Source organism: Bos indicus x Bos taurus, chromosome 26 (genome assembly GCF_003369695.1).
Source record: "Bos indicus x Bos taurus breed Angus x Brahman F1 hybrid chromosome 26, Bos_hybrid_MaternalHap_v2.0, whole genome shotgun sequence".
Classification (NCBI taxonomy): Eukaryota; Metazoa; Chordata; class Mammalia; order Artiodactyla; family Bovidae; genus Bos; species Bos indicus x Bos taurus.
Window position 1 is genome coordinate 43819134 of NC_040101.1, and position 15866 is coordinate 43834999.

The 15866-nt window shown below is 39.0% G+C and overlaps 2 protein-coding genes across 4 annotated transcripts in view; one reads left to right on the plus strand and one right to left on the minus strand.

Moving 5' to 3' along the window:
* The window catches only part of PRKG1 (protein kinase cGMP-dependent 1), a 1417535-nt gene that overhangs the window by 797837 nt on the left and 603832 nt on the right, over positions 1–15866 (plus strand). The window lies entirely within an intron of this gene.
* On the minus strand, positions 4488–7089 carry CSTF2T (cleavage stimulation factor subunit 2 tau variant). Its single transcript, XM_027529235.1, has one exon. The coding sequence runs from the start codon at positions 6851–6853 to the stop codon at positions 4925–4927; it is 1929 nt and encodes a 642-aa protein (XP_027385036.1). The 5' UTR covers positions 6854–7089; the 3' UTR covers positions 4488–4924.

The window sequence follows — 15866 nt, forward strand, 5'->3', positions numbered from 1 at the left end:
CTCCTCTGTCCATTGGATTTTCCCAGCAAGAATATGAGTGGCTTGTCATTTCCTTTTCCAGGGGATCTTCTCAACCCAGGGACGGAACCTGCATTTCCTGCACTGGCAGGCAAATTCTTTACCTCTTAGCCACCTAGGGAGCCCGTATTGGTCCTTCCATCACATTAATTTAAATATAACATTTTTAATGTGGCTCATGTTTTGAGTATTATTAAGGTGAACCTTTAAGGTAAACTGGGAAGTGAGATATTGTTATCTTTTTCTGTGGAACGGTCAGGGATACATACATAAGTAAATTCCTAAATAGGTACAAATTCCTTCAAATCCATTTGAGGTAGGAAAGAAAGGCTGGCAGGTACACTTAAGTGGCCTACAGATTTTTTGCAGTAGAATTATTAAATATTAGTAACATAGTAAAACCAAATTTTGATTAAAATAGCTAATTAAATAAAATAACTTGTGGGAAACTGATGGTTTTATTACTTGATACCCAAGAAATTAACTAGTCTACTTTTTTGAAAGACAACAAATAAGTAATCAAGCAGATAAGATTTTTTAAATGACCAGACTTTGTGACACGTATGAGAGATTTCAGATGTCTGCAGATTTATACATATTGAATCATACAAAATCGATTATGGATTAAAATGTTATATATTTTATTCTAACTCTTGATAATTAGTTACCTACCTTTGGGAGCTAAATCAACTCCTCATTATAAAGAGTTGTCATTAACCAGAACATCTAGGTTCTTTTTCTAGGTACATACTTGGGAATTTTTACATACAGCAAATAAGCACTGGGTTTGTTATTTTTGACAGTGCTACCCCAAATCACTTTGTTACATGTCCCTTACTGGCATAAGCTCTATACTGTGGTACAAAAATATCAAGAAGAAATACGTCTGTTAACATCTCATGAGAAAGGTCATTTGTAATATGAATTATCTGTGAAACTGAACTTTCAACTGGGGGAGTACAACTTTTAAGGTGCATAGAAGCAAATGAAAATATTAAAAAATCTGTTTCAGTTAAGATCTGAAGTATACATATATATGAAATATATTAGCATACTAGCTATCAATATCCTATAATAGTAATACTATCAATAGTACTAACATTAGTTATATTTATTAGCTTAAATATATTCATTTCCTTAAAATGAATTAGGTTTTTACTGTATTTTCAACAAAAGATTGAGAAAAGCAAGCTCCAATCAGAAATCTATCTGGTGATTACCTGGCAGTGTAAAGCACCAAGAGGCTGTCAGTTTCTTTTGTGAGAAGATTGTGAGATGTAACTGATAATTCAGTTTCTCTGCCACAGTAGGTTGTTGCACATAATATCCTTAGACCTCATTAGACCTAAGAGAATGGCCTGACACACCATAGGAAATAAGGTTCTGTGTGCTTAGCTAATGTCCCAGCACTGCATGGAAAAGCAAGAAGGTTTGCAAGCTGTGATTGTATTAAGGATTTTTTTTTTTTTTTTTTTTAAAGAAAAGCTTTCTACTTTTAGAATTCTGAGAATTAGAGTTGAAAAGTCATACATATCTCACTTGGATTAGCCTACCTTTACCTGAGATTCAGGTATCTTGTTTGTATCTTATCAAACGGTCCCAAACAAGAAGTCTTGGGATATCAGCAAACATTAAAACATACTGTGATATTAATCAATAATATGAAAGGACGATGAGCAGGCACTGATTAAAGCTGATGATTTATTTCCCAAAAACATGCACAGTCCAAACGGAATAAGCCATAAAGTGGGATTTCCAAATGTGTTCCACCCCACTACCTTTACTGTTGTTATGAGTGTATTTGTGATTGTATTTGTAGTCTGCCCATACATAGGAAGACTTCCCTGGTGGCTCAGATGGTAAAACGTCTGCCTACAATGTGGGAGACCCAGGTTCGATCCCTGGGTTGGGAAGGTCCTCTGGGGAAGGAAATAGCAACCCAATCCAGTACTCTTGCCTGGAAAATCCCATGGACAGAGAAGTGTGGTAGGCTACAGTCCATGGGGTTGCAAAGAGTCCGACAGGACTGAGCAAACTCACTTTCACACATAGGAAAATGCAGGATGCCAGGGTTAAAACACGATTCTGAGTGTAGTAGACATGTATTGTTTATATTCTCATTCTCCATCAGTACTGGGTCCAACCATGAGTGAATTGGAAATGAAGAGAAAAATCTATTCTATTCAGCTTAGCAGAGTAAAGGTGATTGCTTGTATTATCTATGTCTAATGTATTTTCTAATGCAAATAGTTATTAGAGCTCATTTGCTCTGTGTTGAATTTAAATTATTTGTGGGGAAATTCATGTGTTAATAGGATTTTTTCCACTAAAATTGATAACATTTTTGTCCTTCTCATGTGCAATTTTTGCTATATATAGTGAATACAGAAATGAGTAAAACAGTCCATGTTTCGAGTTCCTGATCTACTAAAAGTGGGAGTAGGGAGTAGAGGGTAAAAGTAAAATATACTGAAAGTCACTCAGTCGTGTCTGACTCTGCGACCCCATGGACTGGGGCCTGCCAGGCTCCTCTGTCCATAGAATTCTCCAGGCAAGAATACTGGCATGGGTAGCTGTTCCCTTCTCCAGGGGATCTTCCCAACCCAGGGATTGAAGTTGGGTCTCCCTCATTGCAGGTGGATTCTTTACCATCTGAGCCACCAGGGAAAGGAAAAGTGAAGTAGCTCAGTTGTGTCCGACCCTTTGCGACCCATGGACTATAGCCTACCAGGATCCTCTGTCCATGGGATTTTCCAGGCAAGGGTACTGGAGTGGGCTGTCATTATTGCATGACAATTTAACAAGTGCTGTCAGTAATGAAGTCACAGTACCTATAAGGCATTACTGGGATACAGAGTTCTCTGTGGGGAATAAACATAACAGGAAGCCTAATGTCTCAATATCCAGGATGGTGCTCCTGATACCTACCATAGAAAAAACATGGTTGGATATATAATACACAAGTATTTGTGTAAGAATCAGTATAAAAAATTATATCCATTCCTGTAATTTCTTTAGCTTTGCCTTTTTTCAAAGGAAAAAAGAAAGTATTAAGGCCCCATGGAACTCTGAATAGATTACCTTTTGTTAAAAAAAACAGCAGATACTAAACTCAGCTAAATTTTACTTTTCAGTCTGCATTAAACAATGCACGTTTTACTACAAAAAAGAACATTAAAATTTAATGGTTTTCAGTTAAAAGTCTTTTAGTGAAAACTTTGGGATACAGCAACTACAATTTTGAAGTAACCTAGCCAACTCTGAGTTCATATTAACAAGAAATACTACAGATGTCAAGGAGTGTTTCATCCCCTCCAATAAGGGAACACATATAGAAAACATGGGGAAATTAACAGTATGAACAGTAAAACAGTAAAATAGGTAGCAGGAAATCGTAGAGAGCAAAACTTTAAGAACCAATTATCCATTTAAGGTATAAAAACCTTGCAAAGGGAAAATATTTCTAGGCTTACTTTGTATTATTATTTTTTCCCTCTGCATTGGCTTTTCTTCTTCTAAGATCAACTGGTTACTTCGGTGTTTCTGGGTGTTATTTGGGTTATTTCTGTTAATTACTACTTATTCTATCATACAAATGTTTGTCTCCACATCCTAAAGGCTTAAAGATAAATCAGGCAGTAGCTCTAAAGGTACCTGGTAAGCCCCACCTCCCTCCTACTGATTTTTAAATGTCTCATGGGTATGTATATTAGAATTAAATGGCTTTATTTATTGCTTGTAAAAGGAAAGTAATAACCAATTGAGCATATTTCAGGCTACAAGAATACCTTTAAACCTGGGTGTCAATTATTCTGATAAAATGGTGACAGATATGCAAATTTTGAAATAAGAACTAAAAGGCATTTTAAATGCTTAAATGTTCCTGAGACTAAAATTTTTAATTCCTGATTTTGGTTGACCAGATGGATACTATCTGTGTAATGGAAGTGAGTTTCTAGGAAACTTGAGATCTTTACTGCATGAAGCCTTCCACTATTTAAGAAAATAATTGATTATTTAAGAAAAGTCCAATGCTGTGTATAATTCATCCAGATCAACTAGACCCCTACACAATGATTTTGGGGAAGAACATGAGAGAATTATTTAGATTCAATTAATTCAAGACTATTGACAAATAGGACATTACTGAGATACAGTCTCATCAGAGCAGATTTAAGTAACTTAGTTGACCTTAGAACTGTCCTAGCAAAATCATGCTCAAGGCCAGGCCAAAATATTGCTGGAAGGGTGGGATAAGTAAAACATCACATCAATAAGGTGTGTCCTTAGCTTCAGAAAAAAAAAAAGGCAAATACCACAAGTTGAGAATTATTTGGTTAGCTCTAACATACTGAAGTAATTCCAAAATTTATAGTAAGACAATGCTTAAATCAATACAGCATTCTATTGCCCCTGAAATAGGATTTTGTATCTTAAATGGCTTACCAAAAAAAAAATACATCTTGTAATTCTGAGGTAAACATCTTTATTTTCTTATGCAACCAAACATGTTAAACTATCTTAGTATATTACTATTTGAACAGGTCATCTTTTAGTCTTTATGCAGTTTTCACATTGTTTTACTCCGAATTTTTAAAATGGACTTAACACCTTGTACACATTTAACAATACTGTATAACCTTTGTAATCTTACTTGGTATATAATCATGTTCAGTTATTTTTGTATATTTACAGGGAATTAAAGTAAACAGACCCACTCCCTCCTCCCCCTACCCCACAATTAAAAGTAAAGGAAAAGACAACAAGAAATAAGATTAGGTTCTGGGAGGAAAGAAACCCTAATCATTCAAGTGTGGGGTTTCAGAAGTCAGCTTTTTGCACCTACCCATCCTCTATGCTACAGAAAACCTTTGTAAGACTACCACCAAATATTTTCTAAAACCTTTCAAGAAGTTCCAGTAGATTTCTGGATTTGTTCCTTTAAAATCAAGATACTCTGCCTTTGCTCAGGAGGCAGCATGGCAATCTGATCTGCAGTCAGCTGAAGAACCTGCATGATCAAAGCTGCCTTTTCTTGATCCTGGGGGGTTACTTGGCTCTGCCCAGGACTAAAACTGCTAGGCTGGCCTCCACCCTGCTTGCCAGCTCCTTGCATGCCCGGCCCCTGCATGCCAGCTCCTTGCATGCCCGCCCCCTGCATGCCAGCTCCTTGCATGCCCGCCCCCTGCATGCCAGCTCCTTGCATGCCCGGCCCCTGCATGCCCGCTCCTTGCATGCCTGGCCCCTGCATGCCACCTCCTTGCATGCCCGCCCCCTGCATGCCAGCTCCTTGCAAGCCCGCCCCCTGCATGCCACCTCCTTGCATACCTGCCCCCTGCATGCCAGGTCCAGGGTTTCCCACCCCTGAAATGCTGGGAACCTGTCTGGGTCCCTGAGGACCACCTGCCCCCATATTAATAGGACCAGGACCCTGAATTCCCCCAGTCATAGGGCCTCTCGAACTGGGGCCAGGGCCCCTCATCTCCATTCCTCTTGCATCCATGCCTCTCGCTTCCATTGCTCTGGTTTCCATTGCACAGGTCTCCATTCCTCTTCTCTCCATCACTCGTGTCTCCAAGACCTCTGTTTCCATGGCTCGAGTCTCCATCCCTCGAGAGTCTCTGCTGCCTCTGCCATCCATAGGTAGCCCCCTTTGGTCTATCATAGGTCCTCTGGGCTCACTCATGAGCATTCTAGGATCTGCTAAGGGCCCTCCCCTCATCTCATGTGAGGAAGGGCCCCGGCTGTCATGACCAGCGGCATGGTGCATTGGAGGACCCTGATGTGGTGGGCCAAGATAGCCTCTGGGCTCCACTTCTCCGGTGACTGAAAGCAAAGTCCCTCCACGTGGGTCATTTGGAGCATCCCCTAACAGTCCTCGAGGAGGCAGGCCACCAGCAGTCATAGGCCCACGAGGCATAGGAGCTCTGGGATCAGATATCTGCACCTGCCCCCGCTCTAAGGGCACGGGACCAACCCCTGGCATTCCAACTTGGGGCTGCATTGTTCCGCCAGGAGTTAAGGGGCCAGGGCCAGGAACTGCGGCTGGCATTGGGCCTTGGGGTGGAATTCCACCTTGGATAGGGGTCTGCATCAGAGGAGGGATGTCTTTCACAGGTCTTCTGGCCAAATGTTGAGGCTGAGGGGCCGGGGGGTTCTGCTGGTTCAGCAGAACGTTAGGTCCAGGACAGAGCCCAGGGCCAGGGCCAGAAACGGATTGAGATTTCCCTGGGATGAGTGGTGTGACATGAATTTTGCGATGCAAAATTTTCAGAGCAATCTCTGGATCCATGATTCTCATCACTACTTGTGCCTGCAACAGCGCATAAGCCAGCTGTGGGTTTTGAAGTAACATATTTCGAGCTTCCTGGTGGCTGTTTTGGACACAGAGTTTCATCTGCTTCATCAGCTCAAACATTTGCTCCGGGGGAAGACTAGCGACTGCTCTGGTAATCGACTCTGGAGCATCTTCTGGATCGATAGGGTCCCCGTAGGGTGAGTCAATGATAGGCGCTGCAGGCCCTAGGCTCTTTAGCTCCTCCTTGTTCTTTTCACTGGCTGCATTGTCCACCCGAAGCGCTCTCCCGCTGAACTCCCGCCCATTAAGGTTCCGCATGGCACTAAGTGCGGTCTCCTGGTCTTGGTACTCGCAGAAGCCATAACCCTTAGGTTTGCCCGTCTCTCTATCGTATACCAGCCGGAAACTCACAACAGAACCAACCTCCGAGAAAATGTCCTTTAACTGCTCCTCAGTCGCCTCATACGGAATGTTCCCCACGAACACGGAACGCAGTGATCGATCCATTGCCGGGTCTCTCACCGCCAAACTCGACATGATTCCGGTCGCCACACAGCGGAGAGCGGCTTCTTCAAGTCGTCCTCTTCCGACCCACACTTCCGCCGAGCAGCGGAAACAACTTTCAAATTCCGGGTAGAAACCTCTCTACTCTGTTTGAATCGTTCCGCTAACCCGCAACATCTGCGCCTCTATCTTTTCCTAACTAAACTAATGCTTTCTGTCCTTAGTCCTTCCTGAGGCGCATGATTCCTTTCTCACCTCTTATTCTGCAAACTTTTCTACGGCGCTCTACCACCCTCTCCGGGAAAAGCTTGGTGTGGATCGACCACAGTAAAGATGGCCGCGTCAACTTCACCATGGTAACGCGGAGAGGCTGCTTTCTACGACGTCAAGGGCGGTTTTGCTTCCGTTTGACCGGCGGGAAACCGCTAACTGAAAGCGATTGAGGCGGCGTCGTCTGTGTTCTGGTAGAAGTATTTCCGTGTATCAGTTTCTCCATAGTAGAGTAACTTTAAGCTATATTTAAAATCACGGTGCAGGCAAAGAGGGGGAAATGTAGTATTTCAAAGCAGACTTGGAGTTTTCTCATTAAAATTCAAAAGTAATAGCTTGTTTTAAAAACGCATTTTTGGACAATAACTGTTCAGAAATACAAGCTGAATGCGTGTGCTAGCTCCACCCCCGCCCCCATCCTGTTGCTTCAGTCAATCCCTGAGGAGAGATGTCTGGTCCTTACACGTTTATTTTTGTGCGCGCACTCAGCAGTCGATCTTTTCTTTCTTTCTTTCTTTTTATTATTATTATTTTTTAATTTAATTTTATTTTAAAAACTTTACATAATTGTATTAGTTTTGTCAAATATCAAAATGAATCCGCCACAGGTATACATGTGTATCTTTTAAAAATAATATTTTTTCTTAGTTATATTAACCAATATTAATAATTTATTGAATTTTATGGCGACAGCGGATTAGTTAAATGCATTTAACCATTCTTTAGGCATTTAGGTTGCTTCTGATTGTTTTTAACTGAGGCAATGATTTCGCCACCTCTGTTATGAAGGAGGAAACTACTTTCTCTTCTGTTGCTAGTTTTGCTGGGAGAAGTTAAAACATGTGGAATGTGGGTCTGTCTCTGTTTAACAAGCAATTAGAATTGAAGCTTGGTGATTTGCTAAGTAGCTGGTAACCTGCAAAGCCTCACTTCTTACCCAGGTTAGTCCCTCATAGCTCCAGAGCATCTGCCATGTACTGTAGGCACTGCTGCTGCTGCTGCTAAGTCGCTTCAGTCGTGTCCGACTCTGTGCGACCCCGTAGATGGCAGCCCACCAGGCTCCCCCGTCCCTGGGATTCTCCAGGCAAGAACACTGGAGTGGGTTGCCATTTCCTTTTCCAGTGCACGAAAGTGAAAAGTGAAAGTGAAGTCACTCAGTCGTGTCTGACCCTCAGCGACCTCATGGACTGTAGCCTTCCAAGCTCCTCCGTCCGTGGGATTTTCCAGGCAAGAGTACTGGAGTGGGGTGCCATTGCCTTCTCCGACTGTGGCCACTAGAGTAGTTGAAAAATGGCTACCGTGACTGAGAGATTGAACTTTTAATTTCATGACTCTTATTAAATATCAAAACTGATATTCCTTAGACTTTTGGAAAACTTCTTAGTATGTTTAGAGCAACTTGGGTGTGAAATTGACTTTTGCAATGATAAAATATAAATTTAAATCAAAAACTATTTTCAGTTGAAGTTTAACATATTAATTGAGATATGCTAGTAAAATAAATGCAATATTTTGAAAACAATATAAAAAGTAAAATACCTCATTAAATTTTTATTTTTTCATATTAAAGTGATATTTTTAATACATTGGAAAAATATATTTTAACATCACTCATTTTACTTTGTTTAATGTGGTTACTTTAGAAAAATAATATTACATATGTAGATTGCATTGCTATGCTAAGTCACTTCAGTCGTGTCCGACTCTGTGCAACCCCACAGACGGCAGCCCACCAGGCTCCCCCGTCCCTGGGATTCTCTAGGCAAGAACACTGGAGTGGGTTGCCATTTCCTTCTCCAATGCATGAAAGTGAAAAGTCAAATGAAGTTGCTCAGTCCTGTCAGACTCTTAGCGACCCCATGGATTGCAGCCTAACAGGCTCCTCTGTCCATGGGATTTTCCAAGCAAGAGTACTGGAGTGGGGTGCCATTGCCTTCTCTGGTAGATTGCATTACATATCTATAAACTGTATTGCTTCAGAGCCTAAGTCTTAACTCAAGCAGAGACTCATTTTATTCTACATATTCCTTTTGAAGGGATTATTGAACTTTAACTTTCATCAAAAAATTGTGTTAAGATAAAGCAATTATCCTTCAATTAAAAAAATTTAAAAAGTGAAAAAATTTTTTATGAACTTTGGATATCAGAGTTCGAGGAGTACATCTGAGATGAGTGTGGGTTTAGGTATAAATCAGACAAAGCATCCATTTACCTTCAAGTGTCTTAATAGTTATTTGAAACAGGTTTGGACATAGCTTTGCAAAAATATTTAATTCTTTATTTGACTGTGCTGGGTCTTCATTGTGGTGTGTAGGAAGCTGAGATATAAGGATCTTAGTTTTGGCATGTGGGATCTAGTTCCCCAACCAGGGATCAAACCCAGGCACCCTGCCTTGGGAGCTCAGAGCTTTAGCCTCTGGCCCACCAGGGCAGGCCTGGACATAGTTATTCATTCAAATTGGTTTAACCACCCCCCCTGATTTTTTTTTTTTTTAATTAATCCCATGGATGGAGGAGCCTGGTGGGCTACAGTTCATGGGGTCGCTAGGAGTCGGACACAACTGAGCGACTTCACTTTCACTTTTCACTTTCGTGCATTGGAGGAGGAAATGGCAACCCACTCCAGTATTCTTGCCTGGAGAATCCCAGGGACGGGGGAGCCTGGTGGGCTGCCATCTATGGGGTCGCACAGATTCGGACACGACTGAATCGACTTAGCAGCAGCAGCAGTGTTAAATATAACATAAATGATGCCACTATAACCTATAATCAATATAAAATTATGAATTGAAATGTTGATATTTAAATACAAAGAGATATTTTACCTTTTGTAGTGCTGTCTCTGAAACCCAGTGCTTTAAGCCTAGTATTTTACATGTCAAGTCAGAGTAGATGCATTTCAACGGCTCAGAAGCATATGTGGTTGATGGCTAGTATCTTGAAAAGTGCAGTTCTAAGGAATTAAATGCCAGGACATGAGCGAAAAAAAATAAGCACATTTATAAAATGCTTCAAGAGTGGGTTGTAATGATGTGCAAGAAACAACCATGCATTCGTTCATTAAAGTTTTTTGCGTGCAGAGAACAGAAAGAACTCAAAACTTCTGCCCTCAAAGACTTCATCATCTAGCAAGGGAGAAAGACCTGAATTGATTATCATAACATCAGGTGGCAGATGCAGTGCCAGAGACGATCACAAGAAAGTAGAGAGATGTGCCATCCTTGGGGGAAGGGGGCTGGAGAACAGGGTCCTAAAATCACCATCCATTACGACTAGTTAAGGTCCCTGAAGTTCTCATCATTTGTGAAATGTTCATCGTCTCAGAAGTTCTGCATCATGAAAATAACCTGGTTAAAATGCAACTACCTACTCAGGCAGGGAGAACACGTAAACTCATGCATGCTCATTTACATGCATTACTTTTTAATTTTTATTCATTTTAATTTTTCCTTTTATTTATGTATTTATTTTAAATGAAGCAAAGATGGATATTTTTAATGAAAAATGTGCAATTCACAAAGAAGATAGACATCATAAACCATTAGACACAATAACAAAGAAGCAAACATGCATAAAGCAAAAATCAGAAGAAGTATAAGAGGAAAGAAAAAATATAATCATAGTATGACATATTAACATTTCTCTGAGAATATTTATTTTATCAAGTGCATAAAAAAGAATATAAGCATCTTGAATGATGTCTAATAATTTAAATATAACAGATTTATATTTAATTAATGTATATTAATCTTATATCTTAGACAAATATATTTAAAATTTTGTATCTTATATGTTACTAGATTTCCATAGGAAATTTAGAAAAACTGTCACAAAGATAAATGTTACTAAATTTCAAAAAGTAGAATTTTTTTTTGGTGTGTGTGATTCAGTTATACATACATATATTATTTTTGAAATTATTTCTCATTATAGGTTATTATAAAATATTGACTATAGTGCCCTGTTCTGTACAGTAAACCTTTGTTACTTGTTGCATATCTATTTTTTTTAAATTAGAAATCTAGCAAGTGGAATTAAAGTATCCCCCCACCCCTGATTCTTTTAATTGAGGTAGAGCAGGAGTAGAGGGGGGTTGAGGATGGTATTTCAGAAAACTAAAATCAAGCTTATTTGGTTCATTTGTCTCCTTTTCATATCATGTCTTTACTGAGAAAGCTATGACTTTTTAACATACATTCTGGCAAAGACATTTTAAATATTGATTGCATGTATGATTGCATGTATAATAGCATGTATAATTGTGTGTATATTAAATGGTCAATCATGTGGGTGATAATAGGCTATTAAAATATGTTGTAAAGTTCATAAAACTTTGTATAGTAATAGTAAGAGAGTTTCCTTACTGCTGCTGCTGGTTAGATCTAAACCAGGGGTCTTCACACTTTGGCATACATCATATTCACCTAGACTCATGGCTAGTTAAATCAGATTGCTGGGCCTCCCCACCTCCCCTCCTCAGTTCTTATTCAGTATTTCTGGAGTGAGACTGGAGAATTTACATATCTAACAAATTATCAGCTGATATTTTTGCTGCTGGTCCGGGAGCACCACTTAAGGAATCATTGATCTAAACAAAGGAACCTGAAGTATTTGCTATTTTCATTTCTATCAGGCCAAAGTTTAGTATACTCTGTTAAAAGATATGGGCTTTCCTGGTAGCTCAGCTGGTAAATAATCTGCCTGCAATGCAGGAGACCCCAGTTTGATCCCTGGGTTGAGAAGATCCTCTGGAGAAAGGATAGGCTACCCCTTCCAGTATTCATAGGCTTCCTTGGTGACTTAGATGGTAAAGAATCTGCCTGCAAGGTGGGAGACACAGGTTTGATCCCTGGGTCAGGAAGAACCCCTGGAGAAGGAAATGACAACCCACTCCAGCATTGTTGTTTGGGAAATCCCTGTAGACAAAGGAACCTGAAGGGCTATAGTCCATGGGTTACAAAGCGACAGTCACAACTTAGCAACTTGACAGCCACAGTAGAGCTAGGACATGCTGACCTGCAGTGAAGATATCCTGAACTCAAAGGATGGGTGAGTAGAGTAGCTGAGGAGTTCTGGGGACAAACAAGAAGGGAAAAGCCAGGCTATTACAATGTGCTGTTTGTCAGAGACCTTGTATGTTCTCTTTAGTTCCTGTATTCCAAACTAGAAGAATGTTTTCATATGGCCCCCCCATTCACAGAGTTCCAGTGTGACCCAGCACGCAGCTCAAAGCACAGAACACATAAACTAATATTTATTTTTATACTGGGTAGCCTAGAATTACACAGAATTTTTAGGAACCTATCGCCTGGTACTAAAGCATACTTTTCATATACCTGCCTTGGAAGAACTTCCATATTACATATTGCTTTCTCTGTTCCCATATGTTTAAACTTTAGATATTTATAGCATGGCATACAATGTGAAAAAAAAAAAACAACTTTACATGGCATCTTTTATGTTTAGATATCAATTCTTTCAATATATCAAAATACCAGCTACACTAAGAGTGATTTTTAAACAAACATCTGAGTATATGGCCAAATGGGGCCATTCTTCAAACTAATCATCTTCAGAAACTATAACCTTGAAACTTCCAGTGTTCAAAATTATTTTTAAACTCCTGCCCAGAAATTGTTTCAGGGCTCCATTTGTAAGTCACCCTAGAAAACTGGTGTCTTAACTCAAACACATACCTTGTTTTCAACCAAGCTGAGTTATGCAACTAAATTACCAAGTTTCTGACAAGTCTTGGCAAAAATGATGTTTAACTATTTCCAAATATCAAACCTTATATCAGAATGTAAAGATTCTATTGAGTTTGAGGGTTTAAAAAGGATTCACTATATGTTAATTATATAAATTATAAAGAGAGGTACTAAAACACTTCTAGCTATGAGAGGCATTTTAAAAATAAATGTGTGTGTCCTTCAAAGAATAGATCAAATATGCTACTCCTCAAAGGTCTCTCTAATCTTCCTCCTCCTTTCTCTACGTTGGAAGTTAATTCACTTTTCTTTGAATATAAACTGTTCCTTATTTTTCTGATTATAGTATTCCTTCTATCTTTTAATAGAATTGTGCTTTTCCTTCTATAACATCATTTAAGGAAAAACTTAGATTTCCCTTTGTCAATTAACAAAGTCCTATTTAATCTCTTATTACATAAATATTTATTCTAAGCACTAACAGTACAGCAGTGAAAAATATGGCCATTCCACTAGAATAGATTCTAGGTATGGTCTCTGGTTTGGTAGCATGAACATCATCTGAGAAATGCAAAATTTGGGACCCTACCTCACACCTACTGCATCAGGAACGTGTGTGTGTGTGTGTGTGTGTGTGTGTGTGTGTACAGTTTTAACAAGTTCCCAAGGTGATTCTGTGATGCAGGCTGATAAGAGAATCACTGAGCTAACAGGAGACAATCATAGAAAGATAGATACTTTCTCTTCTTCACCACTGTATCTTCATCACATAGGATAGAATTTAACACAAGTGGATGCATATTGTACATTGAATAAATGATGGGAAGTGACCTTAGAGTTACATAATCCACAAAGCTTTCATTTTATAAAACAGACATTAAGTAGCATGTATACAATCCGAGTGAGAACCTGCTGTCAAGATGCTTGTCATTTAATTTTAAGTCAGTGATAATTCTTCCAGGTTATTATTTGTTGTAATATATATGTAAATAAAGTGTGTAGGAGTGTGATACAGAGAGTGGATCAGTCTAAATCATCAGGGAAGACTTCCTAATGGAGCCGGGATTTGAGGGATGGGTTATAATCTGGTATGTACAGAAGATAGGGAGAACAATCCAAGAGCCAAGAGTAGCCAAGACATAAAATTGGAACCTGGTGTTTTATGTCCTCAAAAGAAACCAATAGAGTTATTAAGTAGCATGATAGAAGATTGTCTTTGGGGATAGATTACAAAAGGTTTTGAAAATCAGATTCATAAATTTAAACTTGATTCAAGGGTCAGTAGGCTATATTCTTTCTGAAATATGAGCATGGAATAATGACAGCAATTTGAGGCTATCAGTCTCATCTAATCTTTCTCCGTGACATCTTTGGCACTTGTTCTTTCCTTTTTAATACTTGAACCAGAGTATGGATTTGATGTCCATATTTCTGTCTTGTATTAGAGGTACCACTATTCTTGTGTTATCACTTAAGCATAAAATCCACATATGTTTTATATTCTTCATATTACTTAGTCCAGCGTCTTTTATATTCTAAATACTCAGTAAGTATTTTTAAAATAATTATAAGGTCATCTTATGATAACAATTTAAATGTGTTAACCAAATGATAATTCAGTGCTTTTAGTTTACAAAATAGTTTTCTTTGGGTTCCAACATCTGATCTTGACAGCAATCACACGAGGTACATACTACTGTGTCCTAATTTTAAAGATGTAGAAACTTGACTCTTATTTATTAATAAAATTTTACCTTGCAATGGTCTCACTTAAAATACAGATACTAGTCTTAATACCAAACTCTGAGCCTTTAACAGGAAGACCTTCTGATAAATGTTTTATTAAATATCATGTTTTATTTAATCCTTTCAACAGCCCTTCTGAAATAGGCAGTCGCAGTGTCTGAATTTATAGCTAAAGAAACAGAAGCATAGAGAATTTAACGAGTGTGTCCATGTTAACTGGCAGAGTCAGGATTGGCACACATGTCATTTGATTCAAAAACTCCAGCTCTTAAATTATTATTCCATTGAATGAATTTCCCAAGGGTACATACATAGTAAGTGGCAGAGCTACAGCCTTAAACTAGATCTCTTGATTTTAAACTTCTTTCACAGTAATCACAGGTTATTGAGACCTGGGCACAGTCTGCCTTGGCCCTTTTCCTGATTGTCTCTGAGTGTAACTAATTGCAATTTTGACATCCCAATCAGTGCTGTGGCAGCAGATGGACTGTAAGGTATAAAGACTGAAGCAATTGAAAAAATATTTCCTTTTCCAATTTGCATGGCTGTAGTTAAACATCACATTAGGATTTTTAAACTACATCTAGTTAGATACCTAATGAATTTTCCATAAAAATGAAAGAGCCCAAATTTCTCAAACCTAGAATAAGATTGATCCATAACATTTTCCCCCCAATTTTGAAATGCATTTAATGTGAACAAATGGTAAATTTCATTTACTTATACATGAAACAAATTACTTTTATTGGCAAGAGGGAGATTACATGAATTTGAAACTGCTGGAGAAACCCCATTCCAGGATGCAAGGTTGAACAAAGCCAAACATTTTCCCTGGGCAGGACGTTGGAGTTCAACCACATTCTTTTTTTCTTTTTTAACAGATAAAACAAAGCTTAGGGAAAACAAGGGACTCAACTAGGGCTAGATGCCTGGTTTCTGGCCTAGCCTGTAAAGATCTAGATCTTCAGACTTTACCAGACTCTTCTCAGCACTTCTGAGAGGCAGTAGAGTAAAGGGGTTATTTGTTTGTTTGTTTTTTTTTTTAATATATTTCTTTGTTTAATTATTTGGCTGCCCAGGATCTTTAGTTTTGGCATTTAAGATCCTTTTAGTTGTTGCCTTTGGGATCTAGTTCCCTGATGAGGGATAGAACCCTGGCTCCCTGCATTGGGAGCATGGAGTCTTAGCCACTGGACCATCAGGAAAGTCCCAAGAATGTACACTTTAAATCAGAGGCCTGAGTTGGCTACCTAATTCAACGAGTCACTGTGTAGCCTGGGGCAAGTTACTTAACCTCACCATAATTCCATTTCTGCATCACT

What these genes read in the sequence shown, in the direction of transcription:
- CSTF2T (XM_027529235.1), bottom strand. Translation starts at nt 6,853, where the DNA reads ATGTCGAGTTTGGCGGTGAGAGACCCGGCAATGGATCGATCACTGCGT.